The sequence below is a fragment of the Streptopelia decaocto genome, assembly GCF_964273445.1.
Source record: "Streptopelia decaocto genome assembly, chromosome: 17".
NCBI classification, from domain to species: Eukaryota; Metazoa; Chordata; class Aves; order Columbiformes; family Columbidae; genus Streptopelia; species Streptopelia decaocto.
Genome location: NC_138672.1, coordinates 7220085 through 7234461, shown reverse-complemented (window position 1 = coordinate 7234461; position 14377 = coordinate 7220085). Strand labels below are relative to the sequence as shown.

At 47.7% G+C, this 14377-nt stretch overlaps 2 protein-coding genes across 2 annotated transcripts; both read left to right on the top strand.

The window, feature by feature from the left end:
* The first annotated feature begins 1712 nt into the window (after positions 1-1712).
* LOC309447401 (splicing factor C9orf78) lies at positions 1713-7533 on the top strand. The gene is made up of 9 exons (XM_082067955.1): positions 1713-2239; positions 3100-3159; positions 3809-3860; positions 4054-4124; positions 4317-4394; positions 4836-5033; positions 5316-5452; positions 6206-6304; positions 6680-7533. Exons 1-9 carry the CDS (start codon positions 2157-2159, stop codon positions 6769-6771), a joined length of 870 nt encoding a protein of 289 aa, XP_081924081.1. The 5' UTR covers positions 1713-2156; the 3' UTR covers positions 6772-7533.
* Positions 7534-8030: 497 nt separating this feature from the next.
* On the top strand, positions 8031-13841 carry LOC309447380 (torsin-1A-like). The gene is made up of 5 exons (XM_082067915.1): positions 8031-8275; positions 9375-9640; positions 11095-11270; positions 11362-11489; positions 12464-13841. The coding sequence occupies exons 1-5, from the start codon at positions 8074-8076 to the stop codon at positions 12712-12714; spliced, it is 1023 nt and encodes a 340-aa protein (XP_081924041.1). The 5' UTR covers positions 8031-8073; the 3' UTR covers positions 12715-13841.
* Positions 13842-14377: the final 536 nt, after the last annotated feature.

The following is a 14377-nucleotide window of genomic DNA, read 5'->3' as shown; positions in this document are numbered from 1 at the left end:
TGCATCAGCTGGTCCAATTAAAATATATAAAAAATCAATGCCTTGTTGGCATTGATTCCTTATTGCTTTCCCAGAAGTTGTTTCCCAGGAAGCCTCATGAACAAAAGATTGTTTTAAAATTAACTCCCTTTATCTGCACCAGCTTAAGCTAACTGGCAACCGGTTTTGGAGCACACTTAAGTACAGTCTTGTGGATGTGGACGGTTTTAGTGCATTCCGTGGGACCACCCCTCTACTCAAAACTATAAACCATGCCTTTCAGCTTTCCAGCACTGAAATGCTGATCTTCCCACCCAGGGCTTCCCTTTCTGAACCAAACCAGGAAAAGCTCATTTTCACCTCTCTGCCCTGACCGAACGCATCAGAAAAGGTTCAATATTCAATCCCAACCTTCCCACTAATCTGCCCAAAGAGCTTTAGCACACAGCTCGCAGATGCTGCTCAGGAAACCAGGAATGTAATAAAAGCACTTCCAGAAAGCTTAACGGTGATTCTCTAAATGTGCCGTGTACTACGGGAAAAGCAGTTACCTTAGAACAAGTCCTTTGGCCTGTCCTTCTCACGCACCGCTGTGGAAGAACAGAACACGAACGTGTCAAAACAATCCCACGGTTACTGCAACCTACTTTCAGTTGCTTAAACTGCTGCCGAACCCCCTGTCTCTGCCTTCTACAGGAACACATTCCTTTGGGTTTGTTTTTTGCTTAGGACAAGCGTGTGGTCTCGTAGCAGAGCGAGGGCCAGCTGTCAGGAATTCCTGATGCACGTAGATTCACAATCTGCCGAGTAACTGTTTGTACAAACAAAAGAAAGCTTTGCACTGTTCATCCACAAAACAACTCGCAGGTCTGCTTGCTCATCTTGCATAACCTACCGAGATAAAGGAGTGTCTGAAGCTGTTATTAGCAACATTTTACACTCAAGATACTGAAGAAATAAATATTTACTAACTGGCTTACTGACAAGAACCAGAAACCAGGCGCTTCTGACTGTTTGCTGAATGTACCGCATCACGTATTGGAAAGCCAGGTGTTTTATGTAGAACAGGCAACGGAGAGCAGGTTTTAACACAGATTTCTTAGTGGATCGCTAGCGGCACACCTACAGATTTAGCTTTTAAAAGGAAAACACCTTCTGGGACTCCCCCTTTGCCCTGCTACACCGCTCCTCAGGCACAGCAGGCCCCCAAATACAAGTTCTCTCCCAACAGATGCTACAGCTGCCAGGAGTGAAGTTGAACATAAATATCCCCCCACGCAGCCGGATTTGGGCAGGACGAGTCGCTCGCAGGTCCCACTCGGGGGGTCGCAGGAGCCGCTGTCGCCCCGAAAAAGCCCCGAGCGCCGCGGGACCCCGGGGGGAGCCGGCCCGGAGCCCCCCGGCCGCCGCTGCTGCATCATCCCCGGCCCGACGCGGCGGAGCGGCCGTGCCGAGCCCCGGCCCGAGGCCCGAGCGCCCCCGGCCCCGCCGCCCCCTCTCACCTGCGGGATGCTCGGGGCGCCGCCGCCCCCGCCGCGGTCGCGCCTCAGGCCGGCAGCGGGTAGGCCGCGCCCTGGGCCCGGCGCGGGGAAGGGCCGCGGCGCCCCGAGCAGCGCGGGGAGGCGGCGGCGGAGCGGCGGGGAGGGGCGGGGCGGGGAGGAGGCGGCGGCGGGGCGGGCCCCGGGGAGGCCGTTACCCGAGCGGTCGGGGCATCAGCGGGGGCTTCTGGAGGGGCGAACCGCAGCGACACGGCGGCCCGGGCACAGCGGGGTTTGGGGCAGCTCGGTGCGGTGCAGCCGCGTCCTGCGGGACAGGGCGGGTTTTCAAACACGGGTGTGTGACAAGCGCTGCCCACCGCACCTTCTCTCTGTGGCGTCTCTGAGACACCCACGGGCGGTGGAGGCTGCTTGGTCGGGGCTGCCATGGACACAGCGACCCCCGTGGCTTACACGGGGTCGCATCGGTAACGATGACTCAGGGCACCGGGGCTCTCGGCCCCACCGGCGGAGCGAAGGCCGGGACGAGCAGGGCCCGCGGCGCCTCCCGGGCCGCGGTGCTGGCGGACGAAGGGCGCCGCCCGGCTTCGTCGCCGGGCTGTGGCGTCATCGCCGCGCGACGCGCCCGGCGCGGGGTTGCTGTGGGGGGGGGCCGTGTGGCGGAGCGCGGCAGCCGGCGCCATGCCGGCCAAGAAGGCCTTCCGGCGGCGGAGGGAGGACGACGAGGAGGACGAGGACGACGAGCAGGTCGCTGAGGAGGTCAGGTGGGTCGGGAGCCGCCGGAGAGCCCGGCTGGGCCCATCGGTCGCGGGGCGTACGGGCGCGCCGGGCCCTGCAGAGGTCAGTGTCGGGACCCGGGTTTGCGTTAGTCCGGTGGCGTCGCGCCGTCGTGTCATGTCGTTGTATCGTCATATCGTCACGTACCGCTGTGGTGTTACCGCGCTGTGTCACGTCACATCGTCCTGTTGCAGTGCGATATGTGGTTATGGCGCGTCACGGTGTCTCCCGCGTGACGTCACGGTGTCTCCCGCGTGACGTCACCCCCGTCGAGTCCCGCCGCAGCCCCGTGGTCTCTCTTGTTACTGTTTTATCTCAGCAAAATTCTGTATGATGCGTAATTAATGGTATATAGCGAAAGACAGGCTTAATTAGGAAATGTATAAGTACCTGAAGAAATCCAGAATGTCTGTCAGTCTACAGAGAAACTGGGTGTTTAAACTTACCACAGACTGTCCTCTGAGCCCTGACCTGTCCTTATATTCACCTGAGAGCTGCTGCTAATTTTGCTGCAACGTGAGGGCTTCGTTAGTTCCCCCTTCTGGGACGTGACTGTGTTGTTTCAGTAGTTTTGGTCAGTTGCTGAAGGAGTAAAGGTGTCCCACATTAATTCATGTCACTTAGCAAACCCGATGACATATCCACCAGATCTATGTGATTTTGCTGATTGCTTAAATAAATGGAATTACTTCAATAAAGTAAAATAGAAATCTATCTAATCTATAACCAGAAATGTGGACCTTGCTATGCAGAACTTTAAGGTTAGAAGATTGTCTTAACTGCTGAAAATCAAATTAATTAATTCAAACCAAAGCATCGAATACTAAGTCAAGTAATTTTTCTTCAGGTTAAAACTTGAGGAAGCCAAAGAAGTTCAGAGCCTCAGAAAGCGACCCAATGGGGTGAGGTAAGGGATGGAGCACCGCAGGAGTGCAGTTGGGTTGTGTCTGATGGTGTAATGTAAATTTCTCTCTTGTCACGTACCTGCTTGGAGCAGAAACCGTTACATGTCGGATAGTGCCAGAACAGTGTTCTTGATAGAAGAGTTTCTATGTCACAGCCTGAGGATGGAAAATAAGGGGAGTTAGGGACAGGCACGGTGTCAGCTCACGGCGAGCAAAGTCTGTTCTGTGATCCAGCCAGGAAGAAAAAGATGAGGATTGGGATTTATCATGAAATGTATTTTCACCAGATTGCTTTTTGTGCACATGGTTTAAATTGGACACTTGCTCACCTCCTCCATCCTAATTTGCCTCTCCCCTCTCATCTAGTGCCGTTGATTAGCTGATGAGCTACTTTACATGTGCAGCAGTAATGAACTTGGGTCCTTATTTTGGTGACTCGCTGTAAGGCACTAAAATCTGCCTTAACTCCCCAAAATGGTAACAGTTCCTCTGTCCACGTGGAAGGATTAGGAAGATTAACAATTTAGTGTAAATACAGTGTGTGAGATAATTTGCTATAATAGATTTAGAGAAGGATAAAGAAATGCAGCATTATTGGTAGTACATTTTCTCCCACTTCATTTTATTAACTTTCTTTATGTTCCTGACTAGCGCTGTAGCTCTGCTTGTGGGAGAGAAGGTGCAAGAAGAAGCAACACTTGTGGTAAGTGCTCAACACTTCGATCACCTCTGCGCTAAGATGTAACGATGTGGTCCAGCTGATCACTGCAACTCTGGCCTGGGGTAGGACTGATGTCCCAGCTCAGTACTTAAATGTTTTTTGTGGTTTTGTCAAGATTTTGAAGACTAGCATTTGAAGGAAGCCTCAGGGCTTTTAATGATTTCTTCTTTTACAGGATGACCCATTTAAGATGAAATCTGGGGGAATGGTGGACATGAAGAAGCTGAAAGAAAGAGGCAAGGATAGGTGGGTGCATGTGAGCTCTGAAGGTCTCTCTCTGCTCTAGTATCAAATGACAGCTCATAATGAAGTAACCAGATGTTGCGTTGCTTTGAAGAGTTTAACATGATGCAGCTTGGCTAGTTACTGGTACCCTAACTTGTCAAATTAGTTAAAAAAAAAATAGACAAAACTGTAAACACTGTGGTTTGCATTTAGGATTAATGAAGAGGAAGATCTAAACTTGGGAACTTCCTTCTCAGCTGAAACCAACAGACGGGATGAAGATGCTGACATGTAAGTTGTGCTGCATTGTCTGTGATGTTGAATTCAGGGTTGGGTGTCCCCTCACAATTTATTTATTTCCTTGTTTATTCTTCTGTCTTGGATACTGAACAGTCCCAGAACATCTTCCCAGTTCTCAATGAACCTCCATTTGCTCTTTCACTTTCTGGCTGACAACCTTAAAGGCTTTTTCATGGACAAAGGTGGGAGGTGCCGATCAGTCAACCAGTGTGGTGGCTTTAAATACCAGAGGGAACCTTCCCTGCTGGTTGTGAAAGAGCTTGGCGGATCTGATCATTTATTGGACAATTGCTACTTGCAAGTGATGTTAGCTGAGTTGTTTTGGAGAGATGATTCTTTCCTCTCTCTGAGCTATCAGGACAGTGATGCAGCAGTGCTGAGACAGAGAAAACAGAAGTAAATACTGTGTGTCCCTCGTGTGCTGCTCTTTAGGATGAAGTACATTGAGACTGAGCTGAAGAAGAGAAAGGGAATTGTGGAGAACGAGGAGCAGAAGGTGAAGCTTAAGAATGCTGAGGACTCCCTGTACGAGCTGCCAGAGAACATCCGTGTGTCCTCTGCCAAGAAGACTGAGGAGATGCTGTCCAACCAGATGCTGAGCGGCATTCCTGAAGTGGACCTGGGAATTGAGTACGTGGTTCACAGATCTGTTGTTGTTTATGGCCTGAATTGCCAGGATGAGCAACCGTTAATTGGCCGATCAGTGGTGTGGCTGGATTGTACAGCCCCGGTCTGTCTGTTGCCTTGGAAACAAAGTGCCTGTTTCTATAGCAGTGCCTCCTCTTTCAAAAACCACACCAAGTACCGTAGCAGTGCTATCACTATCCCCAAAATCCAACCCCTTAGCACTTCTAAGCCTACTACCCTTTCTAAATAGGAATTAATATCTTTTAAAATTTGTTTTTCTTCTAGCGCAAAAATAAAAAACATCATCTCAACTGAAGAGGCCAAGGCCAAGCTGCTGGCAGAGCAGCAGAACAAAAAGAAAGACAGCGAAACTTCCTTTGTTCCCACCAACATGGCTGTTAACTACGTCCAGCACAACAGATGTAAGTCTCGTGTAGTTCTCCTGACCCAGGTGGGACCCTCTTCTCTGCTGAAGAAAAGCAGTCGGTTGGGACAGAGTTTGTTTCAGGAGAAATTAGTTCAGGTATCAGCGTGATCACGTCTGGTTCCTTTTTCTGAGATGCTCATACAGACCCCACCTGGCTCAGTCTTTGTCTTCTGTCCATCAGCAAGGAGAGGGACGTGTTACTCATGGCTTAACTTTCTGCTGTTGAACTCCCAGCTGACACCACCTCATAAATTTCAAGACTTTTTCTTTAAATCATGTCTTGAGCGAGTGCTGGAAATGCTGCCTCGTCTGCGATTCTAAATGGCGGTTTATAATTAAGAGAATCTATTTTGTAGGCTGCCAGAGCAGACAGGTGGTCAAGCAAACACAGACCTTACTAGGCAGAGATGGGGATTAATTTCCGGCAGAGCCTCTGGTAGTGCAGCCATCTGGAGGGAAGGAGCTGCCCGCTGTGTCTGACTGTGCTGACAGGGGTGATGTGGAGACAGTTTTGTGTGTTCTGAAGGAAATGAAGAGCCTTTGGGCCACTTCCTGAAGAAACGGTGCTACTGAAATGTGCTGTATCTCACATATATTGATTATCCATAGAAATCAATTACAAGAATGTTCGTTCTGAGGTTCTGTTGTTTCTGCTGAAGATCAGTCATAACAAGTGCCATAGCAATATATCTGTCTGAATAACACTGTGCCAGATAATATTCCTTATCTGATGTTTTCCTTCTTTCAGTTTATCATGAGGAGCTAAACGCACCAGTGCGAAGGAACAAAGAAGAGCCAAAGCCCCGTCCACTAAGAGTGGGGGACACAGAGAGGCCAGAACCTGAGCGTAAGTTCCTCATCTGCAATGCTGTAAAGAGAGACGCTGAAACTCTTCGGGGGGTTCTTGCACAGAGAAATGATCGAGCTCTTCTTACCTCCTCTTCTGGGTGCCCTGAGATAGTGGGGAAACAGGGAAATCTCAGTCTGTGAGAGGCTGTTGCAGTTGATGTACCATTAGTAGGTCACACATGAAGCCCTGGGGATGGGCGATGTCTTCAGAGATGGCCAAGGATGAACGCTGGAGCGAGTTGGGGAGCACTGATGGCTAAAGCAATAACCTTTCCCATAGCGAGGGGCTGCGTGCGGGACATGGTGGAGGAGTTAAGGAAATATCATCTGTGAAAGGACAAGGAAATGATATTTCCTTCTCTTTCTTTTGAAGGGTCTCCTCCAAATCGCAAACGTCCACTCAATGAAAAAGCAACAGATGATTATCACTATGAGAAATTCAAGAAGATGAACAGACGGTACTGATGAACGCGGACTGAAGACTTTGCCATCGTTTGTATTTTCCACTATTAAAGGATTTTGTGTCAATGACGTGAAATGGAGTTGAGGAGAGTCACGGCCTTCGCGTGCTGGTGTCACCTACAAAGCTTTTCTTGTGATCTTGTCGTGAATCAGTTTGCAGGCGATCGTGAACTCCTTGGTTGGTAAAATCTTACATATAACTTATTTTCAATTACAAAACTTCTATTATAAGAACGTGAGCTTTCACGTTTGGCGTTTTTTTCAGGGAGAAAACAAACTTGCTTTTACAGATTCTTCCACCCTCTTCAAAAATATGAAAAAACAATCCTTTAAAAGCAGCAGTGCTGTTTGCTGTGTAAATATTAAAGGAAAGGTTTAAAGCTGTTTTGCTTTAATATAACTTTGTAAGAGACTTGTAGTTTGTTCCTAAGGGCTTTTGCTGTGCAGAGTGTGTCAGGCTCTGGAATAAATAATAAGTGTTGTCTGTGCCTGGCGCCAGGGATTTTATATCACGGGCTGTGTTGGTTTATATCTTTTTCTCCCTGTAGACTTATTTCTGTAGCAGTTTGCTGCCGTTTATTTTAGCTGTGAAGAAGAAAATTAGATCAGGTTGTAGCTGATGAATTGGAGGAAAATCTCAATTTCAGCAGCCAGTGAAGAGGCCGAAGCCCCCACAGGGGGTGTCAGCCGTGTCTTCCTGGGAGGTGGGATGTGTGGGCGCTTTTGAAGGCAAGATTTGAAAGTAATAAAAGTGTTTTTCAGTGACCGTAAATGGCATTTTTTCTTCAGGGATCCACACTGATAGTTTCTGGGTGCTGGTGGTAACGATGGCCAGGGTGCCCTGTGGCTGTGCTGCTGTCTGTGTCCTGTCACTTGTGTGTAGAAGCTCCCAAGGCGGTGGGATAGCCTTGTTAGTTTTCAGGGATTTTAGTTTAGGGATTTTATTTTTTTCACAAAAGGGGAAACGTCTCTAGGCCAGGTGAATGTGTGAGTGTGTTTCTGAGGCCCTGCAGGTCTGGGCTGGCATCCCCACCTGCAAACACGGCTCTGCTAATAGAAGTTGCAGCGTTATGGCTAGATTTTTAATGTTTAATAACTCCGCCACGCGAGGTCGCCATCGAGCCACTTACAGCCGCGGGCGCCCGCCCAACATGGCGGCCGCCCTCAGCGCCCCGCCTCTGCCCGCACCCAACATGGCGGCCGCCCTCAGCGCCAGCCCCGCCTCTGCCCGCACCCAACATGGCGGCGGCGGAAGCGGCGTCTGCCGAGCGGAAGCGGCGGCCGAGCGGCGGGGCCGGGGGGGCCATGAAGCTGCTGCGGGCGGCCCTGGCGCTGCTGCCGCTGCTGCCGCTCCTCAGGCCGGCGGGCGCCGTGGAGCCCATCAGCCTGGGGCTGGCGATCGCGGGCGCAGCCGCTTCGGCCCTTACCGGCATCATCTCCTACCCGCGGCTCTACTGCTACTTCAGGGAGTGCTGCCTCCGGCGGCACGACCAGCGCGTCGCCGCCGGTGCGAGGCCTGTGCAGGATGAGGGGGTGCTGGGGACCAGGGGGGGCTGATGGGGGTGTTGGGGGCCGGAGGGGACTGAGGGGGTGTTGGGGACTGAGGGGATGTTGGGGTCTGAGGGGGTGTTGGGGGCCGGAGGGGACTGAGGGGGTGTTGGGGACTGAGGGGGTGTTGGGGACTGAGGGGATGTTGGGGACTGAGGGGATGTTGGGGTCTGAGGGGATGTTGGGGGCCGGAGGTGGGCTGAGGGTGTCTTGGTCACCTGTGTTTGTGAATTCAAAGCACAGCAGTATAGTTCCCTGTTTTTAATACGTAGGATTTTCCCTTATGGATGGTTTCTGTGTAGCCTGTTCTTTGGGAGTCCTTGTAGCCACACAGAATAGATTTTGGATAGCCTTCTTCAGCCTGCCCGAACGGTCAGGTTCTGTGCAGCTGATGTGTGAGCAAAGAGAAAAGCCGCCCATCGCCAACCCCCACGGGATCACCCCGAGCTCGTGTGGCACTTGTCAGCATAGTGACACTAGGGGACCTTTGGAAACACCAATTCCTTTGGTTCCTTTTGTGGTTTGGCGTTACTGTCGGATCTTCAGTGGGGCTGTATTGTGTGGCCCAGTCTGCCTGATACAGCGTGAGAACTTTTATCTGTGTGCTGCTGCACAACAAAATCTGAATTTAATTTGTTTCTGTGGACCTTGATCCAGTCTGCTTAAATATGACCAATATGAAAAATGCTGAGGTTAATGTAAACTACTTACGTAGGTGTGCTAGAACCACTTATATGTCACTTTTTCAGAATATGAATTTTATCTGTTATACAGTGTAGATCAGCAGCTGTCTAACCAGCTATGTGGTTCAGATTTTAGCCCGTTTATTTTATTTTATGTCTGTTGTGCAAAGATAAAACTAGAGTGACAAAATAATGTGAATAAACAGATAAATGTCACCCCTGGGGGACAGGGGGGCTGAGGGGACATTGCAGGAGTGACAGGAGGGCGGTTGGGGGTGCAGAGGCCTCCCTGGGGTGGGTGCTGGACCCCCCGGGAAGGAGGCAGGAGGCAGTGGGACCCCATGTCCGTGTTGATGGTGTGTTCTCTCCATCCAGTTCTGCAGGAGAATTTGGACAAGAAGCTGTTCGGGCAGCACCTGGTGGGCAAGGTGGTTGTGAAGGCCGTGAAGGGCTTCTTGAACAACACCAAAGCCAAAAAGCCTCTCGCCCTTTCCTTGCACGGGTGGACTGGAACGGGCAAAAACTTTGTCAGTAAGATAATCGCTGAAAGCATTTATAAGAGAGGTCTGCAGAGTAAATATGTCCATCAGTTTGTGGCGACTTTACACTTTCCTCACGCTCACAGCATCAATCTCTACAAGGTAAGAGTGCTGTGGAGCTGTGCAGCGCAGCTCTGCTGCAGCGACTGCTCTATTGGCTTATAAATGTTGTGGCACGATCAATAACAGAAACCCAGGTGTTACTTTGTGCAGCAAAATGTAGCCTGTGTCAGTTTTGGAGTCTTCTGTACAGAACTGGTTAATTCCTAACATCCGCCAGGACCCATTTTCCCATGAATGTACAGTTTTTTGCATATATCTTGAGCATCTCTTTAGGGAAAAATGGTACAGCTGGTTTTCGCTCTATACTTTGCTTAGAGATGTGGCTGTCTTACCAATACGCATGATTCAGCAGGATTCTGGAACAATTTGGAATTGTTCTGCCAGTTTGCTAAGTGTCGGTGCAGTCCTGTAGGCCTGTGGATGTCATGTGGAGCAGTAATTCAGATGCATGTTTTCTGGGTTGTTTGGTTGGTTTGTTTTTGTTCTAACATATACGTTAAAAATGGAAATGGGATGGTCTACAAACCTGATTTCTAAATGGAGGAAATATCTGTTTCCTCTTTTACAGCTTGCTTTTCCCTTCTAGAAACTGAACTGTTTTAAAATAAAATGGATGCATTTCTGCTTTTGTTTCAAGATGATCACATTTCGGAAACTTCCTGCCCAAGGCAGCAGGAGGAGCTATCAGCTCTTATCCACAATATAACCAATGCCGCCGTCCTGTGCTGCCTCTGCAGTTCAGGGACTGAATGAACAGTGGATATTAAAAAATTATGAATTACTGAAAATGGTCAGAACAGTTGCTTGTCATTCATCTGCCAGCAGATCAACCTTTTTTTTCTGATTACTTCATTATTCATCTTAAATGTAACACTTAAGTGAGAGAAAAATGCAATGCTCAACTGAGAGAATATTTAAATACAATAAACCATTGGCACTTCTGAACAATGTTCTGTTTTAAGAAGGGCTTATAAATGCCTTCATTTAACTTCTGAATGATTAAAACATAGCTATGAGAACTAAATTCTGTTTCTACTTCTGCCAGTGCCTGCAGGTGCAATTTCTCAGTGGTGCTGTTCAGGTAGCAAATTTCATATTGTTCGTAGCTTTGATACCTAAAGATGTTTAGACCAAAGTGCTGCCAAAAGTCATTGTGTTACTTGTCAGGGCTTTGCTCTGTGCTGCTCTTCCTTGGTGATACTTGTCCTTTGTCCTACTGTGCACATGAAATTTTTGCTATGCTTACAAGAATGTCTTTCTCACAAGATTTCCTGCTTGTCCCATCATGTGTCTTGTTATCTTAATTATTTTTTTTCAGGACCAGCATGAGATTTGTTTGATTTACAGCTTTTAACCATAATTTAGTCAAAAAGCCGAAGAAGTTAAAAGGACACAATTGAAATGACTCTTTCAGTACGAACATCAATAAGCAGAAGTGCTATTTTTGTGTCTTTTCAACACAAACTCTTTCGGCATCTTTTTGTGCCACTCAGGACCAATTGCAGTCGTGGATTCGGGGAAATGTGAGCATCTGTCCCAGATCACTCTTCATATTTGATGAAATGGATAAAATGCACGCGGGGCTCATTGACTCCATCAAGCCATTCCTGGACTATTACGAGTTTCTGGATGGGGTATCTTACCGACAAGCCATCTTCATATTCCTCAGGTAAGAAACAGCTTCTCAGGTTTGCTGTTCTGTGCACTCGAAGCCTTTTAAAACTACCTGCAGCTACAGTCTTTGTTTTCTCTTTTCTTAGCAATGCAGGAGCTGAAAAGATAACAGAGGTGGCACTAGATTTCTGGCGAAACGGGAGGAGAAGGGAAGATATACAGCTCACAGAGATGCAGAACGCACTGTCTGTGTCCGTCTTCAATAACAAAAATAGTGAGTAAAACTCTACTTTCGAGGTGGTAAAAATGCCACAAAAGGGGTGGGCTGCATTTAGCTGCATTTTTACATCTATGGTTTCTACTTGATGTGGCCTCCAGTTTTCCTCTATCAAGGAGCCACAATGTGGTTTTGGGGCCCACAGACAGCTCTTGAGATGAAACAAAGATTGAGGAGCTCTGTGTGCTCCTTGGCTGCCAGATTGTTTGGGGTCGGTTGGATTGCATGTGTTGGGGGATGTCTACGCTGTGCATTTATTGATGTACTAATGGGCTAACGGGAAAGCAAACAGAAATCCTGACAGCAAGGCTAGATTTGCAGTAGCTGAAAAATCTTTAACCAATAAAGTGTTTTATTATGGGGAAGCCACTTCCTTGGTCCCCAGGCCACTTAGCCTGTCTTGCTCCCTCTGTTAAAAGCCTTCAGGCAGTTACTTAGGAGCTATTTATGGGGAAGCAGCTGACATGCCAGCCCTGCTGTGAGCAGTCCGGAGGTTCCTCAGTTTCCTCACACAGGACTTGTGGTTAAAAGGGGTTTTAGTAGAATTACAGTCTAAAATTAACATTAGAAGCAAACTTACTGCATTTTTTAAAAAGTTAGATGCAATCTCCAAAAAAGGAGCAAGACAAGCTGCTCTGGGAAAGCTGCTAAGAGATAGAAAACCTGTTCTTCTCTATGTGAGAGCGGGAAAGGTGTGAGACTAGCGCCTGGGGAGCGGGGCTTGCATGTGTTCAGTCAGGATTCAACCCTTGAGCTCCAGTGGATGGCATTTATGTGTTTGTCCAAACCATTGTGCACAATACCATGAGAAAGGGCTTGTATTTGCACTTACCAGTCTATTATAGGGCCCTAAAAACACAGGTGAATTCTTACTGGTATGCAGCAGAGAGCTATGATACGTCTCTTTCTCCCATGCAACCCATGGTGATGTTTCACCAAAGGAGTTAAACCCCTTCTCTTGCCCTTTGTAGGTGGATTTTGGCACAGCACCTTGATCGATAGAAACCTCATTGACTACTTTGTTCCCTTCCTGCCCCTGGAATACAAACATGTGAAAATGTGTGTCAGGGTTGAGATTGAATCCCGTGGCTATGTTGTGGATGAAGACATTTTAACCAGGGTAGCCGACGAGATGACCTACTTCCCCAGAGAGGAGAGAATTTATTCAGATAAAGGATGTAAAACTGTGGATGCAAAGCTGGATTATTACTATGACTTCTAACGCTTTATGGCTGCAACCTGCAAAGAAGGAAATTTAACTTAATTACCAAGTGGAGCACGCGGGACATTTCATTTTTAAGCACTTTTTAAAGAAAGGACCATTACGTTTTAACTGGTGTGTAAATAAGTGGCAGTGCCTCTGCATTTTTATTCTATCATTAGTTACGGCTCCCAAGTACTTCAGCCTTGTGTTGCCAAGGTAAGAAAGAACTGCGTGGGGAATGCGGGGGTCTGGGGCTCACAGTGCGGAAGATTGCTTTCGGATTGTGTGTTGATCATCAGAACTGTTGGGCAATCTGTTGGCACTTAGAAAAGGACTGAGACTGTGACCTAATTCTAATTGGGTTTTGGTTTGATGTGGATGATTGCTAGACAATAACGAGAATTTTAATCAAGTTTCCTATGTCTGTGAAAGCCTTCGTGTGGCTTATGTCGGAATATTGCTAATAACTGCATTAAAAGTAGGATAAGTGTCTTTTTCCGTTGGTTCCAGGAAAGATAAGGAGGGGATTCTGTAATTAAAAAAAATCCAGAGTCTTCTGTCCAACATTGTGCAGTACTGTTGTCTTTCTCAAAATAGTGGCATGAATTGGCCTCCTGCATGTCCAATGAAGAGTGTGAAACTCTTTGATGTGAATAGTGTTGAAAGGACAGACTTAATATTAGAAGAAAATGGGTTAAAATCCTTGACTGTCACTTCAATGTAGTTGGTTCCTGTTGTTGGTGATTTTTAATGTATAATAATCCCCACAGTGCGCTCTCCAGGAGTGATCTCAGGAGGGAGAAAAGCGTTTTCTGACTGGTGGGTCAGCTTCATGGAAAGGGTGGAACTTAATGGGAAACACAGGCTAAATTTTACACCGTGGAAATGGAGAAGAGATTTTTCCTCTTCACCTACATGTAGAATTCAGGGGCAGCTTGCAGGGTTTTTCCCTGTTTCCGCAACACTCTGTGCCTTTGGTGCAGGGATGGAGTCAGAGCCAAAGGCATTTGAAAACAATAATGTGAAATGTGTCAGCTGAAGTTACTGTGGAAGAGTGTCAGACTTGTTTTGAAATGTGAGCACTGCAAGAAGCTTTTTTTCACTCCAGTTTCTATTCAAAATAAACTTTTCTCATCAGAAATGTATTTCTCAGCTCCCTTCTGGTTTTTGCATCGAGTGATTTGATGTAGCACCCTGTGGTTCTGGCTGAAGTGTTCAGCTGAATGAAGGGAAATGAAGTTTGAAGCAGAAACTGCACTTCCAGACCATTGGTGCTAATTGCAGTTTTTGTAGAGGTGGACTTCTTGGTGGACATGTGCTGAACAGTATCATAGAGATGAACTTGTCTTCTGGAGTCTAGTTAAAACCCTGCCTCATCTCCCACTGTGGCACCACTGATTGAACACCCCGCAGGCTCTGATTGAAGCCACCCACATTTTCAGTGGCAGCATCTTGAAGTTTTCTCTGTAAGGGGGAAAAAAAAAAAAAGGTCAGTGAGACTTCAGCTGTCCAGTTCCACTCTGGAGTTGTGTATAAGTAAATTATTTATGTGTATAAGCAAGTATTTAATTATGTCACAGCCCTAGATGGCTTAGAGGAGATGGAAGCTGCCTCTGGAGGGTGTAGGAATGATATTCAAAGGTGGAGGCTGCTGCTGTTTGATCTCTCTTCTGTCCTTGAA

Excerpts from the sequence above, each read along its gene's own strand:
- LOC309447401 (XM_082067955.1), top strand. The coding sequence starts at position 2,157 with ATGCCGGCCAAGAAGGCCTTCCGGCGGCGGAGGGAGGACGACGAGGAG. Across the intron at positions 3,861-4,053 it reads AAGAAGAAGCAACACTTGTG|GATGACCCATTTAAGATGAA; the intron begins GTAAGTGCTCAA and ends CTTCTTTTACAG. Across the intron at positions 4,125-4,316 it reads AAAGAAAGAGGCAAGGATAG|GATTAATGAAGAGGAAGATC; the intron begins GTGGGTGCATGT and ends GTTTGCATTTAG.
- LOC309447380 (XM_082067915.1), top strand. The coding sequence starts at position 8,074 with ATGAAGCTGCTGCGGGCGGCCCTGGCGCTGCTGCCGCTGCTGCCGCTC. Across the intron at positions 8,276-9,374 it reads CGACCAGCGCGTCGCCGCCG|TTCTGCAGGAGAATTTGGAC; the intron begins GTGCGAGGCCTG and ends CTCTCCATCCAG. Across the intron at positions 11,271-11,361 it reads GCCATCTTCATATTCCTCAG|CAATGCAGGAGCTGAAAAGA; the intron begins GTAAGAAACAGC and ends CTCTTTTCTTAG.